Source organism: Periplaneta americana, chromosome 12 (genome assembly GCF_040183065.1).
Source record: "Periplaneta americana isolate PAMFEO1 chromosome 12, P.americana_PAMFEO1_priV1, whole genome shotgun sequence".
Classification (NCBI taxonomy): Eukaryota; Metazoa; Arthropoda; class Insecta; order Blattodea; family Blattidae; genus Periplaneta; species Periplaneta americana.
Window position 1 is genome coordinate 159826244 of NC_091128.1, and position 23450 is coordinate 159849693.

General features: G+C 37.1%; 1 protein-coding gene across 2 annotated transcripts in view; it reads right to left on the minus strand.

The window, feature by feature from the left end:
- The window catches only part of otk (off-track), a 316782-nt gene that overhangs the window by 7850 nt on the left and 285482 nt on the right, over positions 1-23450 (minus strand). The window contains exons 6-16 of one of the 2 annotated variants that reach the window (XM_069842367.1): positions 20006-20142; positions 17058-17357; positions 14218-14505; positions 12057-12169; positions 10327-10492; positions 6980-7127; positions 5058-5185; positions 4550-4732; positions 4073-4279; positions 1350-1594; positions 795-1097 (exon numbers count right to left, since the gene is read on the minus strand). In XM_069842367.1, the coding sequence (XP_069698468.1) occupies positions 795-1097; positions 1350-1594; positions 4073-4279; positions 4550-4732; positions 5058-5185; positions 6980-7127; positions 10327-10492; positions 12057-12169; positions 14218-14505; positions 17058-17357; positions 20006-20142 (2218 nt within the window). Of the gene's footprint in view, positions 1-794; positions 1098-1349; positions 1595-4072; positions 4280-4534; positions 4733-5057; positions 5186-6979; positions 7128-10326; positions 10493-12056; positions 12170-14217; positions 14506-17057; positions 17358-20005; positions 20143-23450 lie in introns of both variants that reach the window. The other variant, XM_069842366.1, reaches the window with a different exon arrangement.

Here is a 23450-nt window from a genome sequence, read left to right on the forward strand (position 1 = left end):
GTGGAGCTGGTGGTGGATGTGGTGGTGGAGGAGGTGGTGTAGGTGGTGGAGGTGGTAGTTGTGGTGGAGGTGGTGGTGGAGGAGGTGGTGGATGTGGTGGAGGTAGTGGTGCGGGAGGAGGTGGTGAAGGTGGTGGTTGTGGTGGTGGTGTGGTGGAGGAGGTGGTGGTGGTGAGGGTAGTGTTGGAGGTGGTGGTGATGGAGGAGGTGGTGGATGTGGTGGTGGAGGAGGTGGTGGTGGTGGTGGTGGAGGTGGTGGATGTTGTGGTGTTGGTGGTGGTGGTGTAGGTAGAGGTGGAAATGGTGAAGGTGAAGGTGGTGATGGAGGAGGAGGTGGTGGTGGTGTCTACGTAGACAAATGAGATCAGTTAAAGAAATAAAGCTTTCATTCACTCATATTTGCTTTAAATACTACTAACTGTTCGATGTTTCAGATATGGGATCTACTGCTTGAGCTGACAAGGACTTAAAATTAACAAAATCATTTGAACCAACACTATACAAGCTGTGCTACGTACAAATTACAATGTTAATATTGAAAAGAATAGCGTTAATGTTTTCCACTTAATATAGAAAAGAATATTTGTGTGGCCAAAGTGATTAGTGAGGTCAAAGATATAGTGAAATTAAGTGGTAAATTATCCATTATATCTCTAATTAAAAATATAATTAATTCAGTACTTTCTTTTCTTGTTCTAACCTGGTTTTTAAGTGCATACGTGCATGCATATTTCCCCTGTTTTTTAGTGCATATGACTCTGCCCCATAGTTATGACAGAGACTGTTTGACTGTACCTCGTTGCGGTGCTTGCAGTACTCCTTGTTGTATGTGTCTTTAGTGAGTGCTGACAGGGACACCTTCACGGTGAGGTTCGATGCGATGAGGCAGTTACGAGCAGCCAGGTCGCGATGAACAAAGCGCTGATTCGAGAGGTGCTCCATGCCCTGGACCACCTGGCTGGCCAGCTGGATTATCTGCGTCACGGACAACTGAGGGGGGCGAGGGCTCTTGCTATTAGCACCTGCTGCATTCTTGGAGCTGCTACCATCCTTGGCTCCACCTCCTCGCGTTGCCAACAGAAACTGTTTCAAGTCTCCCTGCAGGACAAGTTAAAGCATTTAATCAGTGGTGTATGATGCTTATAGACACAGGGTGTGCTTTACTAAATATGGAGTTAGAAAATGGTTACTTTTAGTAGTGACGCCACGCAGACTGTTCGTTAACACTGCAAAGTCCTTGGAAGTCAAAGTATAACACCATATTTCTATTCCTGTTTACAACCAATTAAAGTTCCCACTTTTTTTACTAATAAATGTAGTCGCATTACATAGCTAGGAACTTGCACAAACCCAGTCACTGTACTCCAGAATCATGTAATTGGGGTCGGTCTCCCGACACAGCCCCAGGAGCTTCACCACATGCGGGTGCTGCAGCTTGTGGAACATGTCCATCTCCCGTTTGAACTCCTGCAGTGCAGACTCCTCCTTGGTGTTCTGCAGCGACTTCACCATCACCACGGTCTCTTTCTCCTTGTCGTCACCATCATGAAGTCCCTTTGCCCTGGCCAGGAACACCTCCCCGAACTCTCCTCGACCTAAAATGTTGTACACACAATGCTGTTTAAACTACGAAATCCTGATATTTATTTCCGACATTTGTATGAGGTTGATTGAAAAGTCATTAGACGTAAACATGCAATTTTTTATACAGACTTCTGTCTTCCCTCGCATCAAGTATGGTCATTACTAGAGACAGGACTTTCATGATTTATAGCATATTTTTTATGAGTTGCTGAAGTATACAGAAATCCATTTTATGAAAAAAATTATTGAATTAAGGTACCTTGTTAGAGCATATTTATGCATATTCGGCAATTTTATCCTGATACCGCATATTTTAAAGATCTGTTGGTGATATTCAGCACATTTTTACCTTCTGAAACTTCTTTGTTATTTGAATTCCTTAGAATTATGTTCTTTCATTTTCCTCTGGTTACCGCTCCAAAATAATATGAACAAAGGATCCATTCAGCAGTCTAACAACGCTTACCACGCTTATGATACGATTCTCGCACGTCGCTACATACGTCGGATATGACGTCAGGAGTGTGTTCAGACCAGGTATTTGAACTAAAACAGATTCAGTACTGTCGAATGTGCAATACTAGCGACCATAAATATCGATCTTATCTATGCTACGGCTATTGATTTTATTGATTGTAGTGCAAAAAATAAAAAATTGGCGCACATTATTTGCTAATTGCTTAAAAATCGCGTCATTTTCGCAAAAAACATAAATTCGCAACTTGATACGGATTTTGCGATATTTTGCGAGTTCAAATCAGGCATAAATGGATTGAAGAATGTACATTTACTGTAATTAGATGTTGAGAAATATTATTTTCCAAAATCCGCGAAATTCGTGGTCGCAAAATAGTACATTTCGTAATAAAGTCAATAAAATCTGCACAATAAGGGTCAAAGCACCTTGCTGGGAATTATATACCATTTAAACAACATAAGTTATCAGATATCACTGAACTTTTACCCACTACCAGTACAGTAAGTAATTTTCACTAGTAAGTGAAATGGTGGTACGTTCATTTTCGATTTTATGACAAAGCAACTCTAAACAATCAAGTGGTTAAACGTTCCAATGCCTGTTCCTATTCTTCATGACACAAAAACGTAACTCTAAATGTCAACACAAGTTAGGTATAATGTTGAGATAATATCATTCACAGTGAGACACTGCATTAAGAAAATAAGTAATACCTCTTTGTTTCTATTATTTTAAACAGAAGCAGAACAGCAATAATTCTATGCTATAGTTCGGATATTTGACGATTCATATAACTGACGTTCAGATAAATAACACTGGTCAACAATTATTTTGTTAAATGTACAATTTCTGCTGTTTCTTATGTAATGTCATTGCTGATTCCAAAAATGAAGCCAGAATTTTTCTAACACCCACCTTTTTTTTTTTTTTTTGTAATTTTAGAAAAAAATATTTATTTTTATTGCTATATACAATCCTTAACATTCTAATGGAAAGAAAATATTTCAAATATTACATTTTATTGCTTTAAGAATTGACCTATAACTTCATACCACTGTTGCCTGTGAAGTCAGAATTCATAAAAATGAATTTTATGTCTCATTAGACTGTGAGAGTACTATTTCTCAGTCGAGTTGGAACTTAGAATCATGAAACAAGTTTCACAACCTGTGTTTTCTTTGCCTAATTTTAAGTGTGGTAAAAGTATCTTAAAAAGTAAAACATACCTCCAAATACTGTGTAAATCATAAACAATTTTTGTTAGGTTTGTGATTAGTTAACCCTTGAAAGCACACAGGTGAATTTTACTACACTAGTTAAAAGAGCTTACGAGTGTTTGGTTGCAAGATAATGATGACTCGAACTGGGCCCCTGAAATCTGTTGTGTTCCAAGTAATTCTATTAGCTTAACTGGTTGGCTAAAAGGGTCCCATCATATGTCTTTTCGAGTTCTAATAATATGCTGGGAACCTAAGGATCATTCAACAGACTGTTATTTTCTAGGAACCACAGATCAGAAGATTACAAAGAACTTGTCAGCGAGCTGATTCAGAACTATAACTTCATGGATTCTCATCTATTTTTTTCTTTCCTCGAAACCTCTGGGTAGTGAGCGACGAATATGGGGAACGTTTTCATCAGGATTTTTCTGAAATGGAAAAGTGCTACCAGGAAAAATGGAGCCCAAATATTCTGTCAGACTATGCTGACACTCAAAAGAGATGTTCCTCAAGCGAAGTATAGCCTAAAATCTATTTCACACACATTTTAGGTAAATAAATACGATTTTAGTGAAAATGTTATGAGATATCAATACAAGAAATGCCTGAAGTACATTTCATATAGCCTAATTACTCAAAAACCCTAGGTGATAGAAACATTTTGAATACAGATCTGAAATCAGCATGAAAAATGGTACAATAATCACGTATTCTTTATCTTTTAACAAAAAGATGTTTAATTTTGTTGACCAGTGAAAACGTCGTTCGACTGTAATTGGTACGCAGCTCACCTAGCAGGACCATGTTGTTCAGGTCCTGTCGTGGGAATGCCAGGCGGTCAAAACTACTGCTCTTGTTGGATCGTCGGCTTTGGGAGGAGCTGTGTGACTGGGCGGTGTCTGCCCCGTCTCCTGCAGCATCCCGCAGCTGCTGGCCAACTGCGGTCTCTTTCAGCTCCGTGTGTTCTCCGACTGCTTCTCCATTCTCGGCCTTCGTCACTGCAACACACAACCAGCTCTCTATGGTCTGTCTTCTAATCATACAATAACAAACAGCATCACAATTAAAAAAATACCTTTCCTTCAGTGAAATGACTCTCCCTAAAAAATTCGTGCTGCTCTTAAATGATGCTAGTTTAGATTTTAATATAAACAGTGGAGAAACATCAAACAGCTACATTACGATGTACTCAAAACTAGAAAGTTGATCATAAAACTATAGTCGTGACGCTATTTTCATGGACACGCACTTACACAGAGTGTCTGTACCTTCAGCTCCGTTAGCGTTGAGGTAGGCCTGCTTTCTGCGCCTGCGTCTATGCCTGCACCAGATCATCAGCCCCACCACCAGCATCATGTAGGAGCCTGCGATGCTCAGCGTGATGGTGAAGGTCTTGGTCATCATGGAGCCGTCTGCGTCCTGATCATCGTTGGGGTGGTAGCCTTCTGGACCTGCAACGAGTTACAATACACTTATGTATGTATGTAATATTTTCTGAATGTGAAATTTATATACAACTAAATTATTTCTAAAGAAAAATAAGGTAGTCTGCTTAAAATACAATGTATTTGCTCATAAACTGCTTATCCTAGCCAGCAATGGCATCTGTCACTGTGTGGTGTCGTTATTTTTAATAAAGTTCACACACCAAGTACATCCAGTGACTGGTAGAATGCAGTGTATTCACAACACCTGTAGTCACGAAAATTTGTGCAAACAAAACCTACAGTAACACGGAAATGTCAACTCAAGATATTAATGGTTCTATATACTCACTTCTCACGATTAGTGTCACTTCCTCCCGCTTGAAGCCGCCACTGTTCCCAGCTGTGCAGCCGTACTTGCCACTGTCTGCCATGTGCACTTCTTGCACCAACAGGGTGCCATTCTCGAAAACATGGAACCTGTACGAAGGAAAACAATATATCTAGTTAATATTGTAGTTCTAATGATTTTACCCCCTCCCTCACACTTATCTTCCTCCATTATTCTCTGAAGTTCTGAGGAAAGAAAGAAGCTTTATGTCAGCCATCATCATCTGATGATATCTAATGTCTATCCAAGCCAAGAACTGTACTAGACCAAAACAATATGATGTCACCGACTGAACGCAACTGAAAGCCAATGCCAATATATGATACAAAATGTAGCCCCATAAATATTTCATTATAATTAACATTTTCACACATATTAATTTTACTAGGTTATTTTACGATGCTTTATCAACATCTTAGGTTATTTAGCATCTGATTGAGATGAAGGTGATAATGCCGGTGAAATAAGTCCAGGGTCCAGTACCGAAAGTTACCCAGCATTTGCTCATATTGGATTGAGGGAAAACCCCGGAAAAAAACCTCAACCAGGTAACTTTCCCCGACCGGGAATCGAACCTGGGCCACCTGGATTCGCGGCCAGACATGCTAACTGTTACTCCAAAGGTGTGGACTACATATATTATGTCAATTTAAATCAGTGCAATATAATTAACCGTTACACTAAATTAAAAGAAACCTAATATAGGTACCTATACATTAATGTGTACTTGGTCTTTTCTGTTTACCACGGCATAGTGATTCATTAGTATGGTTCTTGGCTTGGATAGATAATAGGTGGAATTTTACAACATCACAATATTTTCTCTAATGAAAAAGCAAAAATTAAATTTAAAAAATAATTAAATTAGCAACTGCCCAAAACTTGGAGGTATTTCTAATAAGGAACCCTCTAATAATGTTCTGCCCTCTCTTTGCGAAAGACTATTGTAATGTCAAATTTTCCGTGCACATTAATAATAAAATTACACAAATTAAATTTAAACAAACTAACACCACAGTCTAGTATATACAGTCACGAAGCTCAATACGTAGGGAATATGCATCCATAGACAGTTGCTAACCACTAGGATTGCTACTATCGCCTCATTACAGACAATGCAAAATAATATCGGCACAGTCTATTGTTCCTAGTACCTCCACAACTCAAGCTTCGCGACTGTATATACTAGACTGTGCTAACACTTAATGACAATAATCAAGTTAAAAACATAGATAGTGATAACACACAGTATAATAAACAAATTTTGAATAGGCAAAGACTACGAACTTCTCTTAATAGTACTGGTACATTGTTTATTGAATTTAATTTCAATTTCACTAACACTAACTTAAAAATTGAGATTATATACAATGGACAAATAATTACCGTAAAGTGGGGTGACTTTGAACGCCGAGATGACTTTGAACAGTAATTTAGCGCCCTTCTAAATTAAATAATGTACCCCATTGCGAAAAAACTGAACTAATTTATTGACAACTTAAACAGTTTTTTCGCAATTGGGTACAGCATTTAATTTAGAAAGGAGCTAAATTACTGTTCAAAGTCACCTCAGCGTTCAAAGTCACCCCACTTTACAGTACCTCAGTAATTCCGAACGTTTGCATGCTATAACACAATTGCTTTCACTGTTTCTTAAGCAGCACATGCGATATTGTATTTTCGAGGAAGGAACATATATCCAAAGGCAAAAAAAGCAAAATTACATAAAGTTAAAAAAATAAGCAGTTAAATTTAGCAGCAGGTTAGGGTTGCTATGGAAACACAAACAAAAGCAAGAGCGGAAGTTGTCTGTTTACGACCTGAATATGTTTTACACCAAATGTCAGAGATCAACTCAATAACTCTGCAATGTATTTAGTTACCTGTTGCGATCAAAGGCACTGAAGTTGCTGTTACGGTCCCACTTAATGGTTGGTTTCGGGTCACCTTCAGCAATGCAGTGAATCATTACTGGATATCCCTCATAAGCCTCTGTCGGGTTCTGGGGAAAAACTCTGAACTTGGGGGTCACTGCAACAAACAAGAGCACTTTCAGTTACAACAAATCAGTGGATGTGAGGCTTCCATATGGTTAGAGTGTGGTGCAGAATTTGTATGTTCCAACCATAATATGTTGGAGAGAGTTACAGAATAGAAAGTCCTCTTTCTTTTCTGTAACATTTTTCTGAAATGCCATGAATCAAACACATATTACATAACACAAAAAACCACGTATCTTCTCTCAAAAATGCTATGTTTTATTTAACAACGCGTGCAACTGCAGAGGTTATATCAGCGTCACCGGATGTGCCGGAATTTTGTCCCGCAGGAGTTCTTTTACATGCCAGTAAATCTACTAACATGTGCCTGTCGCATTTAAGCACACTTAAATGCCATCGATCTGGCCCAGGATCGAACCCGCAAACTTGGGCATAGAAGGCCAGTGCTATACCAACTCGCCAACCAGGTCGACTCTTCTCTCAATGTACAAGCTTAATTTCAATTAAGATAAAAATATTATTCCATATGAAGAAATACAGATTTCATTTCATACAAACTTCCTAAAATCTATCTTCCTTTGGAGAAGTTCTCACCAATAAAATTATAGTATACTAGGATGACAGCACATCATGTTTTATAATGTTGTCGCAGACATTGTGACCTTTATTCCATTTCGTCCCATTTTAATTTGAGATGAACTTCACAAAACTAATCTGAAACTACAGTATTGTTTCCATGAAGATGTCATATTATTGTTAAGAGAAATCGACAACAATATGCCAACCACTGCATATGTTATATTCACAGCTAGAATTTCTATACATAGTTGCCCTCTCTGCCGATAGGTGTGCTCATCTTAGACACAAAAGTACTGTCATTACTATTAACTAGTATATGTGGTATTTCAGTGTATGTGATTGGTACTGATTAAGGCCTGATAGCCCTTGATTTTTCTCCATATGCATTATTTTAACATATCTGCAAGAAACGAGAATTTCTTCTGTATTACACGTGTATAATGTGTTGCTCTTCATGATATCTTTCAAAATGGATTCTGTTAAAAATAGGCTACATAATTTCAGTGAAAAATATTCAAAATGGTTGCTCTTTATAACATTTTTCTGTTGTGGTCTCTTCAATAATAAATGTAGCTAAATAAATTAATGAGGTCCTTTTAGCCACCTTGTCCTCTCAAGTGGACAGTTCATGCCTGGAAATTTAGGCATCATGCTGTAATAATGAGACTGTGGGCAATTCACAAAAACTTAAAAGGAGTCAAGAACAAACAATTAGACTTTTCTAAACAAAAAACATAATTCGTGACTAAAAGGGTTAAACAAAGCTTAAGATTTATGTTAATATTATTAATATAAATAACTAAACGAGAAAGGGCAATAAAATTAATAACGTAAACAAGAAATACAATAATATTAAATGATTATACAAAGGCTGTAATCGACACGTCTAGTAACTTATTAATAATAAATTTTGTTAAACAAAAAGTGCGTTTCTAACTTAATTTTGAATTTCGGTAGTGTCCGGCAATCCCTGATGTCACTGGGTAGAGAATTCCAAAGCCGAGGCAATGATACTGTATAGGAGGATGAGTATAATGACGTTCTGTGATGAGGGATAGGAAGAAGTGCTTGATTCTGATTGCATACTGTTTTGAGGAACTGAAAACATGCTACTAGGTAAGTAGAAGCATAATGAGGAAAAACAAATGATTTAGGGATGTGATACTCTACGAGCAATTGAACCAAAATGTCAGAGCTGTCCAATACATTAGGACAGGGGTTCCCAACCGGTGTGTCGAGAAATTTTGGATTTGAAAAATAAATTTTATGCCATTCAGAAAGTCTCTTTAAAACGCATTTTTTATTTGCAACGAAGTCTTTGATACGGTACATTTTATTTTGAGACAGGCTTTACCAATGAAACGTAAATTCATAATCTTAATAAAATTAAACCAAAGGAAATTAAATCTCCAACAAATAAGTAACCCAAATTACCCCAATAAAATAAACCAGGTATAGAAAATATAAATAAAAAACATAAAAGAAATATTAATGACTGAATTATTCATCAAGAATTACCTAATAAACATAAAGGGATTAAAAAAATTAAATTTATCAGAAACTTTAACATTGCTATATAACATATGATTGAAAATAATCATTACCATAACTACGAATTATAGAAACTAAAATAGATAAACCTAAAGCACCTTCACAAACAGAAAACGTTAAAAAAGCTATTCGTGAACACCTGCAACAATGCTCAGTTCAGTCTTTCAACCTAAGGCCACGTATACAGAAACTCTGTGCAACCCACCAAGCGCAGACTTCACATTAATTTAAATAGGTGAGTTTTCAAAAATGATAATCTTTGATCGGACATCCAGTATAGATAGGTTGGGACTGACACATACCTTTATTTTTTTCTAATGCCACTCAAATTACTGCTTGTTCTCTTAGAATTTTCGATTGCGTGTTAAACATAGACCTATCTACAACACTACATAGTAGTTGTTATCAGTGCTTTTTTTCTGACGGAATGCGCTGAAACGGCATTCCGGCACCTTGCATTTTTCATCATGGAACCGAAATATGTGTGAATAACTATGTTTTTAATATAATTTTTCTTTGAATTCCGCTTAGACTTTGAGGGCTATATTCATAGACATTCTTAGCACGGGCTTCCGGTGGATGATCAGCGAACTAACGTTTTTCGTATACATAAACCAGTGTTAGCGATATGATATGATATGAATCCTGTACAAGTAATCAGTCGATAGCCGGGGCTAGTTTAGCATGCTCGTAGCGCAGGCTAGCGAAATGTCTATGCATAATGTCTTAGATGGACGAAAAGGAGGTTAAAAACGACAAAATTCTCGTGCAATGAACAGTAATCATCTCCCCATCCATTATAAAATATTCTACACAGAGTTCCACTACCTTTTTCTCCAGAAGAAATGTACTAGTTATTTTTATATTATTATTATTATTATTATTATTATTATTATTATTATTATTATTATTATTATTATTATTATTACTATTAATAAAATCAAATAACTGTGTCACAATATCATGGGCGTTCAGTAAAATGTGTCCTCAGTCGAAAAAGTTTGGGAACCACTTGATTAGGATATACTCAAAAAGGAGAATATTGTCAGTTAGGAAAAACACATCTATTTTCGTCCATAATCCCGTGAAATGACACTCACCTATGACATCAATGTCGATCGTGGCATTGATAATACCCTGAGAATTCGTGGCAACACAAATGTAGCGGCCTTTGTCCTCAGCCGAGACGTTGCTGAAGTGTAGAGTGCCGTTAATGTCCTTCACATTCTCGGATATCTCAAACATCTGTTCACCTTGCTGCCCCTCCTGGAACACAACCATTCGCCGTCAAATTCAAGTTAATCAACACAAACCAAATACTTAACTGAGCAGTTCATGTAATTCAATTTAAAACCATACACGAGGTGCTAATGAATAACAACACATTGTTTTCACTGAGAGTAAAGGGAGCTTGGAAAACAACCACATACTTTCCTGTCTTGACAAAAAATTAAAAGAAGCAGGGAACATCAATGCACTCTACTGGACTGCTAGACAACAAATGGGCTTATCCTCCAATGTTGGCTAGAAGAAGAAGAATAAGAAGAAGAAGAAGGAGAAGGAGAAGGAGGAGAAGGAGAAGGAGAAGAAGAAGAAGAAGAGCCTTGAACAGGTAGTTTTGAATAAGGAATCCAACGTAAAATATCCTTTAATGTTGTAATCTAGGGTTCTTGTAACAACTTTCTCAAAAACCGGAACATTTGCAAATTTTTACTTTAAAACCTGGGACGGTTGTAAAAAAAATGGGACATGTTAAAATTAAGAGAACAGAAAATAAATCACCACATGTTTCATTTTAAGAAAGACAATACTGGTACAAAAATACATATATTAACATGAATTCGACTTTAAAAAAAAAGAAGCATAAATCATATACATATACTTAAAAAATGCACTTTTAAAAATATTGCCAATAGAAGCATGGAGAAAGAAAAGCACAGCCATAACCTAATCAACAATGTTCCAGGGAGTGCAAGATACATGGTTATATTTAAACAAGAAATAAAATCTGTAATTCACACTTATTTTTCAGGAAGAACACTTAAAAAGTGGGACAAATGAAATAAATTTGGGACACTGAGGCATTTTACCAAAAAAAAAAGGACCATCCTAGGAAAAAACAGGACGAATGGAAATGCTATGTAATCAGAATTCATTTGTTAACAATAATATTGTGATTCCGGTTCTACTTTTTTCATAATATTGAGAAACATCTATCGTCAATTTATGTAATAGTTGATCGTTTTGTGACTTTAAAATTAAACAAATAAATTAAAAGTTAAAAAACTGGGAATAGTTACACTTTTCTTGAACTTGCAAACTTATTATTTTATTCCTGAGAAGCAAGAGGTTTTGCTTTATCAGCCGGTATCCATGACGATAGACTTCTTGTTTTCTTTTTACTGATCAATATCTTGTCTGGACAGTTTCTCATAATTATTTTATCTGTAATTATGCCTCTGTCCCGATATAACGTGTACTGTATTGATTTTGTAGAAGAGCTGATGCAGTCCATTTATAGCAGGGTTTTGTGCTCGTTATTTGATGATGTGTAACTGCCAAATTTCTGATGGTCAATTTTATCATTCTAAATTAAGGGGGTACAGTAACAAATGGTGGGTAATTCTAAAGTGGCGTAGTTCGCATTTTTCTATTGCTGATTAAGTACGCAAAACAATATTTCGAAGGCAGGATCTACCTTTGCTTTTAGGTGAAATAACGACAAACATTTAGGGTCAATGTAATTTTATAATAGCAGAACATGAAATTCAATTGCAATCCTGTAATTTGATTTTATAATATTATGCTCTTACTGGGAGTTGAAGCTCACCTTAAACCACTTGATGACAGGGGGCCGAGCTCCCTGGGCTTTGCAATACACACGAGCTGAAGAACCCAGCTCCAGTTTCTTGTTGACAGGGCGAGGTGAGAACTTCAGCTTCTCTGTAGAACAGAAATTGAACCTCATTACCAAATCAGCTGCTCACATTTTGTAAGTGCCATTTTTAATCTTTATTTAATGGGTTATGAAATGGAATCTGTACAGAATGTCACATACAAAATCGATATTAATGAATAAAGTAGACTGGATGGAATGAATGGACTGGAAAAAATATATATTAATACAAAAGTGACACATACTTTCAAACACATTTTAAACATTTCACAACAATTCAGTCCCTTCATCATGTTGCAAATGACATTACTATTTCTAGTTTATTTTCTCCAACTATTATTTAAAAGACATACAGTACCTATCTCAATGATATCATTTAATACGAGGCGTGTTCTTAAAGTAAGTTCCGTTTTCAATTATAGCCGTCACATCGCTGCAATCGTTATTTTGCGTATGCATGTTTTCTTCTCCAGTCCTCAGACAAGCTGTGCATGTAGTTTCAGAGCTTCAGTCCGTGTATGTGGTTAGTTGTGATCAGTTGAAATGTTTAAAGTGATCGAGCACACCGCCGACTGTGAGATGTGGTCTGTTATCCGTTTCTTGAATGCGAGAAACATCAAACCAGCAGACATTCATCGTCAACTTTGTGAGGTGTATGGTGATGATGCCATTAATGATGGAATGGTCAGGAGATGGGTTAGGAAGTTCAATGAGGGCCGTGTCTCTGTGCATGACGAGCAGCATACCAGTCGGCCATCTTTGATCAATGACGATTTGGTGCGTGTTGTCAAAGAAAAAATTCATGAGGACAGGAGGTTCACAATTTCTTCGCTTTCCTTCAATTTTCCACAAATGTCACGGAGTGTTCTGTACAAAATTGTGGCAGATTGGTTACGATATCGAAAATTGTGCTCACGATGGGTACCCAATATGCTCACTGAGGAACACAAAACCAAACGAGCTTCCAGTGCATTGAGCTTTCTCACACATTACAGTGAGCAAGGCGATGAGTTTCTTGACCATATCGTGGCAGGTAACGAGACTTGGGTGTCTCACATGACACCTGAATCGAAGCAGCAGTCCATGAAATGGAGGCACACTGCATCGCCAAGGAAAAAAAATTCAAACAAACCATGTCAACACGCAAGATCATGTGCACTGTTTTTTGGGACAGAAAAGGAGTCCTACTCATCGAATTCTTGCCTCGGGGTGAAACCATTAATAGAGAAACCTATTGTCAGACCTTGAAGCTCCGTCACGCAATTCAGAACAAGAGACATGGGATGCTGACCAACGGAGTTGTGTTGCTTCATGACAACGCTCGGCCACACTCAGCTCGTGACACCAAAAATCTCATCTCGAAATTCGGCTGGGAACAAATTGACCAACCCCCCCCCCCCCCTTACAGCTCGGATTTGGCTCCGAGTGACTTTCATCTCTTCCTGCACCTCAAGAAGTTCCTCGGTGGTCAACGTTTTGATGGCAACGATGAAGTGAAAACAGCAGTGCGGGAGTGGTTTGTATCTCAGGCGGGCGAATTCTACAATGAGGGGATAGAAAGACTTGTGCCACAACTCGATAAATGTCTCAATAATGGTGGAGATTATGCTGAGAAGTAATTGAAGTGTGGGGAATACAATGCAACAAAAATGGTTTGTAAATATCTTATCTTTCCATTTACTTACTACACCCTTTTGGAACTTACTTTAAAAACACGCCTCGTATGTATGCTTCTTATTTGAACCAAGCCTATCTCATTAAATTTCTTACGAGTCTATATATTGTTTTCTGATTTGGCACAGGACCATCGGGGAAACGACATCTGAATTTACGGCAACAAATTCTCCATATACATTTCACTAAAGTCTTGCATATAAAAATGCATTGGTCTATACAACAAAAACGCGTACAACAGAGATGCACTGAATACTGACTTGAATCTGCTATACTAGCAGGTGGCTTAACACCGGGACTCACATCATTCTTGCCCGTCAACCAGTTTTCATGGTAGTGGGGGACAGCTTGGCTCAAGCGCTCTGTACTATGTAACATGAAAGCTTAAAACTGAATAAAGGTGACAACTTAATGGGTTTACCTTTGACCAAGACGAGGGCTGGTTTGGAATGGACTGGCTTGAAGCCTGTAGTGTTAACCAGACAGCTGTAGTTCCCTTGATCCTCCAGCATGACTTCTGAGATGACTAGAGTTCCATTCCGTTTGTTCATCTTGATCCGAGCTCCGTCATCAGCCAGTAGTTTGCCGTTCTTCTTCCACACAACAGTGGTCACAGGGTGGGCCATGGCGTGGAACTGGCAGGCCAGGGAAGCACGGTCACCTTCCTCCACTGTCATGCTCAAGGGGTCCATCACAATGTTCGGAGGAGCTGCAACAACCCATCCATTAACACGCCGATGTAATATTTAAAACATTTTTGGAATACACAAGAACATTATCACTGCAAGCAAGCAGCTCTGGTAATATCATCTCTCTAAAATTGTTCTGTATTATTAGCTGCTTGGTCAATTAAAATGCCTCTATTTGGACAGTCTTCCTAAACATGAAGGATCATTATGTCAAAATGGCCTTCTTTAAAATGAGGAAACCATTTTTGTGTCGTACTTTCCCTGATAGTGTTCTCCTGGTAAATGGCACGAATAGTCCACCGGTGTAGAGCAACGGTCAGCACATCTGACAGTGAAACCAGAGGGCCTAGGTTCGAAACCTGGTCGGGACAAGTTACCTGGTTGGGACAAGTTACCTGGTTGGGGTTTTCCCTCATCCAATTAGAGCAGAATTGCTGGGTAACTTTCGGCGTTGGATCTCGGACTCATTTCGCCATCATTAATACACATATCATCATCATCATCATCATCCATATCGTAGCCTAGGTTAAGTTCACGGTGCGGCATGCTGTACTTATACAAGAGCGCAGCTGTTCAGCTACCCGATCATTCACAGAATAAGAGTGGTAAGCACAATAAGCCTCAGGCTAGGGTGACCAGACGTCCCCTTTTGTCCGAACATGTCCTTCTTTTAGACATTTGTCCGGGGTCCAGGGAGATTTTTAAAAAATCAAGAAATGTCCTCCTTTTCATAACTTGTAGGCTGGTTCCGGACAATTGGCCACAAAAAATTGGTAATAGGGACAATTCGCCACAGATAGACAATTTGCCACAAATAGACAATTTGTCACAGATAGACAATTTGTCACACCGTCCATTATCCAAAAATAGTACCGTAACAATTTATTTTAATGTGAATTATTGGCAAATATGATAACTTTCACACTGTCCTCTGGTTCAAAATAAAACAACCACCTTTCTCCTTGTATGGTCTTAGTGTATCTGTCGGCTATAACGTTCAGTTCGTCAATATTCCTTGGTTCAGCTGGTAGGTGCAGCTTCCTGGCACGGCGCACAGTTTTTTTAATAGATGGTTTCTTCAGTGGATTCACATTGGCTTCGCTTGCAATATGCTGTAACTCATTTTGAATAATGACAGACGTTGGTTCTCGGGAAGTCCCCACCCTTGCCTTCATGTTCTCTACACATTCCTTTGCCTTAATCCTTCCCCAATCTGCAGAATGATTCTTGTGTTCAGACGGTTCTTTGACGACACTGCTTCCATCTTCTGATAACGTGACTGTTGCATTACACCTGCCATGCATGTCACAGCGCCAAACAACTCCATTTTTATTTTCTCTAAGTCTCGTGTTCATTTAGCCAAGATATATTAGTTTGTCAGAGCCTCTTTCTGATTTTGTGAAGCGAATTTCTTCCGCCATAGTTCCGAATTAGTTTACAGCTTCTGGATTTGTCTTGTGTTACCACAGAAATATATTATAAATTGTTGCGAATTTGAGTATTGCCTTGAATTTTAATGTGTGGCTAATTGTCTTTGATACGAATTTCAATTATGTGGCGAGTTGCCTCTGTGGCCAATTTTCTGTGGCCAGTTGTCCCCAACCCTTTGTAGGCCTATGCCTGATATTTTTAAATTATCTGATTTGACGCCTTTCTCAAGTAACTTGCATGTAGGTGGTAGCAGCATCAACGGAATATACTCTTTGCCAACGATCATAACTCTCTTTGCTCCTATTTCTTATTGTCGTTGCTTTCATACATGTAGCTAACTGTAAAATCATTTTGTGCGAGATCGTGCGTATTTGCTTGGTTTCCGCACAAAACCAATCTGCGGTAAGTCTAAAATTCCACATTCAGTATTCCCAACCGAACACACATAACAATTTCCCTCTTCTTACCGCTTAAGCGTCATATTCATTTTACTGCTTTAGGCTTTTAACATATTATTTTTAGAGACGTTCAATATAGTAATAATTATAAATTGGAAACTTACCACTGCAATTTCACCTAAATTGCACTGTTAATTATTGTTTTTAAATATTTGCAAAAATTAAGTAAACTCTACAACTCCACTAAAGTTACTGCATTTCGTGATGCATGTAATATTAAGGAAGCCGTTTGTTTTAAGTTCGCATTTATAGACTGGGGGAAAAAAAAGACAGACGTATATCATGGCCTGCTGGAGTATAGTAAACACAGAAAACATTTTAAAGCAACAATGTTGAAGATAGATATTTTTGTTTTGCAAATTTGCCGTCATTGAACAGAAACTAAGATGGAGATTTCATTGCAACTAATTAGAAATTCGTCTTTCAGGTATGTAATAAACGATCTTCGCACAAAATAATGTACGATACACGAGCGGTATGTTTTCTTTCAATTCTCGGAAATTAAAAAAGCTCAACTACGTTTCGCTTTTTCAAACTTTTCCTCGAACATGAAAACTTCAAGCTCTTGTAACGCATATTACGATTATATTATTAAGTTTTGTCGTAAGTAGACCTATGAGTAATAAAATATATATTGATATAATTGTAACATTAAAAATGACAAATGCGAGTGACACACTTACTGGACACGACGAGGTTGAAGGATGCCATCTTAGTGCCCGCCATGTTCTCAGCCACGCAGGTGTAGTTGCCTGTGTCGTCCACAGCTCTGGCAGCTTCTATAATCAGCCGTGTCTCATCCACTCTGACCACACCGGTGTCAGAGATGGTGTGGCCCCTGGGATCGAGCCACCAGACCCGCACTGGGGGGTTGCCGGCCACCGGTATGCAAGTGAGCTCAAACTCCGCCTTCTCTGGCACGATACGAGTCCTGCTTGCTGGCAGAGGGGGCTCGAAAGAGTTGCTCGTCATGTCATCCAAATCTGTGTTAAAAAATAAAGAAACCCAAATTGCTTAATTAGAGAATTATAATTCACTCCTTTTGCTCCAAAAATTATAGGCTACATTGGTTTACATGTTCATGCTAAAGAGGATTCTCTGGCAAAATCCGTGTTCTGTTAATGGCAGAAGAGGTTTGAAAGTTACATGCGACTAACTGAAGAACATTACATTCCGAACTTGGAAATACAGCATTTTGTAGAATCAATAAATTTCGCATTTAACACCCTGGCACATGACTTACTGGTAATGAATTTTAGATTAAAATAATTAGGCGACAGCCAAATTCCGTTAATGGGGTAGGTACAGATTTGAGCATTTAAAAACTGAACATTTTTTTAAATATTTTTTTCTCAGTGTCCGCGCCGTGGCGTCGCGGTCTAAGGCATCCTGCCTAGGATTCGCATTACGGAATGCGCGCTGGTTCGAGTCCTCACGGGGGAATAAATTTTCTCATGAAATTTCGGCCAGTGTATGGGACCGGTGCTCACCCAGCATCGCGATGCACTTGGGGAGTCACGATAGGTAGCGAAGTCCGGTTGCGAATGCCAGCTATAACGGCTGGGGTGATCATCGTGCTAACCATACGATACCTCCATTCTGGTTGGATGATCTTCCACCTCTGCTTTGACATTTGGGAGTGAGGCCAGCAGCCGGCTGGTAGGTCTAGGCCCTTCACAGGCTGTAGCGCCACGGATTATTATTATTTTACTTAGTACATAACTGATACATAGTTGTAAATAAATGCAAATAAAATCCTACTTTCCTCATTACATTAAAATCATTTCCAACTTTCTAACGTGACTTTAAATGCATAATTTAATTGTTCAAAATGGCGGCTACTCGCTTTCTCAGAATCCAGAATATTGCTCTTTCAACCAATTTTAAACATTTCCATGTTACACTATTTTCATCTTAAAGCTACAATATAGCTCTACAAGAGTGACAACAATCAGACCTTTAGGTAATAAGTAATATTTCTTTGGTCGGCGGAAAAAGGCACACAAGTGAAAAAAATTAATTTTTCAGGAGAGACTTTCTTTTTAATTTACTCTTAACTGAATATAAGTATAATAATGAAATTCATGTTGGTTAAAGTAAGACCTTTTTCAATTTAAAATACAAGAAATTTTATTATTTCAAAAATTAGAAAAAATATTAGACATGTGTTAGGTACAACAGAAAAATCGACTTTTTTACTTATGTGCTTTTTCCCGCCGACCAAAGATTTTTAGTTCATATTTAAATTTATATAACATGTTTTCAACGTATTTTAGTTTAAAATTATTTTTTGTAGACAAAGTATGCCTATCTAACAAATATTTATGTATGAATAATTTCAAGGCAAAAAATTGTTCCGGGGCCGGGTATCGATCCCGGAACAATTTTTCCCTTGAAATTATTCAAATCTGCTTTACAGGAAGCTTTACCTGAAAGATTAGATTTGCAAAATATTTATGTAGACAATTTACATATAAATATGCACAAAAAATTAATAAAGTTCTATTCTATAGTTCTATTATGACTGAAATGGGTTTTCAGAATGTAGTTGCTGAAATGAGAACATAAAAGATATAATATACAATATAATACAATGCGCAATATCTTGTATTAAAATTTATAACTTTAAAACTAATACAGATATTGAAATAATTGTTCCACCAAAATAAACTTGAATAGTTGGTGTATATTTTAAAAATTATTTTGAAAAAAAAAAAATAGATTTTTAAAGATGTACGCTGTACCTACCCCCTTAATAATTCAGTTAACTACCGCCACAGTCTAGTATATACAGTCACGAAGCTCAATATGTATGGAATATGCATCCATAGATAGTTGCTAACCACTAGGATCGCTACTATCGCCTCATTACAGACAATGCAAAATAGTACCAGCACAATCTATAGTTCCTAGTACCCTCAATAACTCAAGCTTCGTAACTTTATATACTAGACTGTGCTACCACTTTATTTTAGCAATTTTTCTTGAAATAAAATGAAACGTCATATTACGCAAGTGGAAAAAATAATTAAAATACAAGTTCTAGTTTTTTTTTATGTATATTAAAGTTACAGATATAAAAATTAAGTCACATCTCGAAAATAATTACATTAAATGAGTTGTGAAACTCTCTCTAAAAAGCAGCCATTAACATCGTTTCGATCAAACGGAAAAAATGTTATTTTCAGTCAGTCAGTCTTTTTTTTTTAAGAATTAAATTAAATTTGATTACACGTTGAACATTCACAAAGTTGGAGTTACATGTTTCAAAGACGTTCGAAGAAAATTTTATAAATTTAAAGTTTTATAATAAATTAATAAAGTTCATAAATAAGTCAAATCTGTAATCTCCTGTAACTTATAAGCACTGTAACCATGGAAAATCTTATATCCTTCAACAATATTATTTACGTTCACACCACAGAAAATACCGCATCAGAATCGATTATAACATTAAAAAAAATCGATTACTCGGGTAGGCCTACGAAAAATGAAAAGATTTTGACATATTTAATTTTCATATAAAATTCACTGCTATTGTTTTGTAGGAAAAAAGAACATTTCTCAAGACAGAACGTACATCTATTCCAACACCATTTAATATTACAGTTAAATTTACGAACATACTTACACGCAATGTTTAGTTCTGCAGTGTATGTCTGAGGCACTTGGTTCGAATCCACTGGGATTCCTACACACGAGTAAAATCCTTCGTCTGAAGCTTTCACATTTTGAATCAGCAGCGAACCATTGCCAAAAACAGTAATTCTGAAACAATCAAAATCAATAGTTAAATCAGTGACCATGTATCGGGCAGTATGAAAATGGCAGCTGACACAGCATGCTGTAGACAAAAGAAGTTGATGATACATTTTTACTGTAGCACAATGTGGTGCAATTTGCATCAATATAAGTAATGGGATGTCGTTTCTGATTTAAGTTCCTAAAATTTCAAACAAATTTCCACAACAATGACAGATATGTATACATAGGAATATACTTGGTGCCTTTCTTCTGGCGGAATGCGCCAATATGGTGTTCCGGCAGCTTTTTCTTGTATTTTGCAGTATAAAACAGAAAAATACCGGTATGTTAATACTTATAATTTTTCTTGAATTCCGCTTAAGTCTTGAAAGTCTTAAAGTTGGACGAAACAGAGGTTAAAAACGACAAAATTCCCATGCACTGGAGAATAATTATTTTCCCGTTCACTAGAATATATTCTACACAGTGTCCCACCACTGGTTATACTCTGTTATTTAATAAAATCTCTTAGCATTATGTGGATTAATTAATATGACTATTACACTCTTACTACGTCATACTACTTTTGACCAATAAAACGGTACGAAAGAATGTATTTCAACCAATCATGGCTGCTTATCGCACAATTTTATCGCGTCCCTAGCATTTGTTTAATTTTATCGCGTCCCTAGCATTTGTTTCTTTGTTTGCCAACATTTGAAACTGCGCTGGTCTGGACGTCAAAAATATATATAAAATTACAAACCACTCCAGTCGATGCACAGCAGTTTCAAATATGACTCGCATTGGCATTCAAGAACAAGAATTAATAAAAATCACTGATCATACCTATGCATCTTCTGAAATCCGATTTACAAATAAATGAAGAGCACCATTCGGAAATCCTGAATAAGTTGAATACACCATGCAGGCCTAAATCAACGAGTTCCACTTCTATTTTGCACACTCCAATATAACATCAATTGAACCACCAACCACATTCAAATTTGAAAATTCTACATTCAATAATTATTCCTTTTAAAATTATTCATTCGGAAATTCTGAATAAGTTGAATACACCATGTAGGCCTAAATCAACGAGTTCCACTTCTATTATGCACACGTCCAATATAACATCAATTGAACCACCAACCACATTCAAATTTGAAAATTGTACATTCAATAATTATTCCTTTGAAAATTATTCATTCGGAAATTCTGAATAAGTTGAATACACCATGTAGGCCTAAATCAACGAGTTCCACTTCTATTACGCACACGTCCAATATAACATCAATTGAACCACCAACCACATTCAAATTTAAAAATTGTACATTCAATAATTATTCCTTTTAAAATTATTCATGTTCATTTTTTATGTCATCGTCGTTAATTAAAACTTTTCTAACACTTGTGTATATTAGTTAGGTTATGTTATAGCTTCTGCTCTGAGAGGCTAAAAAGAACTTCTGCTATATGATATTATGGATAGTCACGTATCAGAGATTGTTTAATATTAAGATTTATTGAATAGTAATCATTACAGTGTCTGTATAAAGACACTGCTGCCATCTAGCATGCATCTAGCGTAATATTTGTAATGTTGAGATGGTACAATAATACATTTGAAGACAGTTGTATTTTCGTAAGTCAATTAATATTTTATTGTATTGGAGTACTTCGTTACTTCAAATCTTTATATACTTTCTTCTAATCGTGTAATAGTCAATTAAATCCCACTCGAGTTTTGATTTTCTCTAGATAAATCTGCTCGTGTTCCACTCGCAGATTTATCGATAAAATCAAAACGTCTAGTGAGATTACTGTTGACAAAACCGGCATATGCTTCTTGGTGCATGTCTCTGTCGCATTTCGCGTTTATCCCTAATAACAAAGCAACCCAGCCCTCTATTTTCCTTGTGGTTAAGAGTCGCTTTAATAATAATAATAATAATAATAATAATAATAATAATAATAATAATAAACCGCAAGTATAGCTGAAGAAATAATTAGTAAACATATTTGGTTTAAATAATAAAGCAGATGATATGAAACGACAGAGAAGAAGAGGCTGGAGTCCAACGCCTCAAGATGAACATGATGGAAACATTACGGTTCAAATTGCTGTAGAATGCGCCCAAACATAACTTAGGGACGGTCTCATCTCCGCCAGGATCTTGAACCCACACAAGCAGGACAGTAAAAGGAAACTAAACAAATAAAAAAGTTCCAAGGATCCTCGATCACACGACTCCCAGCTGCATCATGTGCAGGAGCCTCCATGTTTAAAAGTCCCCTCCTATCAGTCAACTGTTTCTTGTGTAAATATTTATCGGCGCGGCATAGGCAGACGGCTCAAAGACATAAAGCTTGCCCACAGTTGGGAACCGAACTGTAACTGTCATATGATAAATATTTGTGCGGGCAGCATTTGAGGTTCACCAAGGAGATAAACAGGGTGTGGGGTGTCACCCAACAACCGAGCAGACACTCAACCTGGGGAACATTTAAATTCTGCTTCCAAATCTGATTACTTCCTGTTAGATAACCAAACAAATTATTTAGCATACTCCCAGTCTTATCTAATGCGTCAGAGGAAACTTAATTCGCATGTCTAGATCACGTTGTGAAACATGGGATGAGGGACAAACAAACTGGAACCAATTCATCGATTTTATTTTTTTTTTTTCAAAGTCTAAAACTTACTTACTTACTTACTTACTTACAAATGGCTTTTAAAAAACCCGCAGGTTCATTGTCGCCTTCACATAAGCCCGCCATCAGTCCCTATCCTGTGCAAGATTAATCCATTCTCTATCATCATAGCCCATCTCCTTCAAATCTATTTTAATATTATCTCACCATCCACGTCTTGACCTCCCCAAAGGTCTTTTTCCCTCCGGCCTCCCAACTAACACTCTATATGCATTTCGCCCATACGTGTTACATACCCTGCCCATCTCAAACGTCTGGATTTAATATTCCTAATTATGTCAGGTGAAGAATACAATGCGTGCAGTTCTGTGTTATGTAACTTTCTCCATTCTCCTGTAACTTCATCCCTCTTAGCCCCAAATATTTTTCTAAGAAACTTATTCTCAAACACCCTTAATCTCTGTTCCTCTTTCAAAGTGAGAGTCCAAGTTTCACAACCAAAAAGAACAACCGGTAATGTAACTGTTTTATAAATTCTAACTTTCAGGTTTTTTGACAGCAGACTAGATGACAAAAGCTTCTCAACCGAATAATAACAGGCATTTCCCATATTTATTCTGAGTTTAATTTCCTCTCGAGTGTCATTTATATTTGTTACTGTTGCTCCAAGATATTTG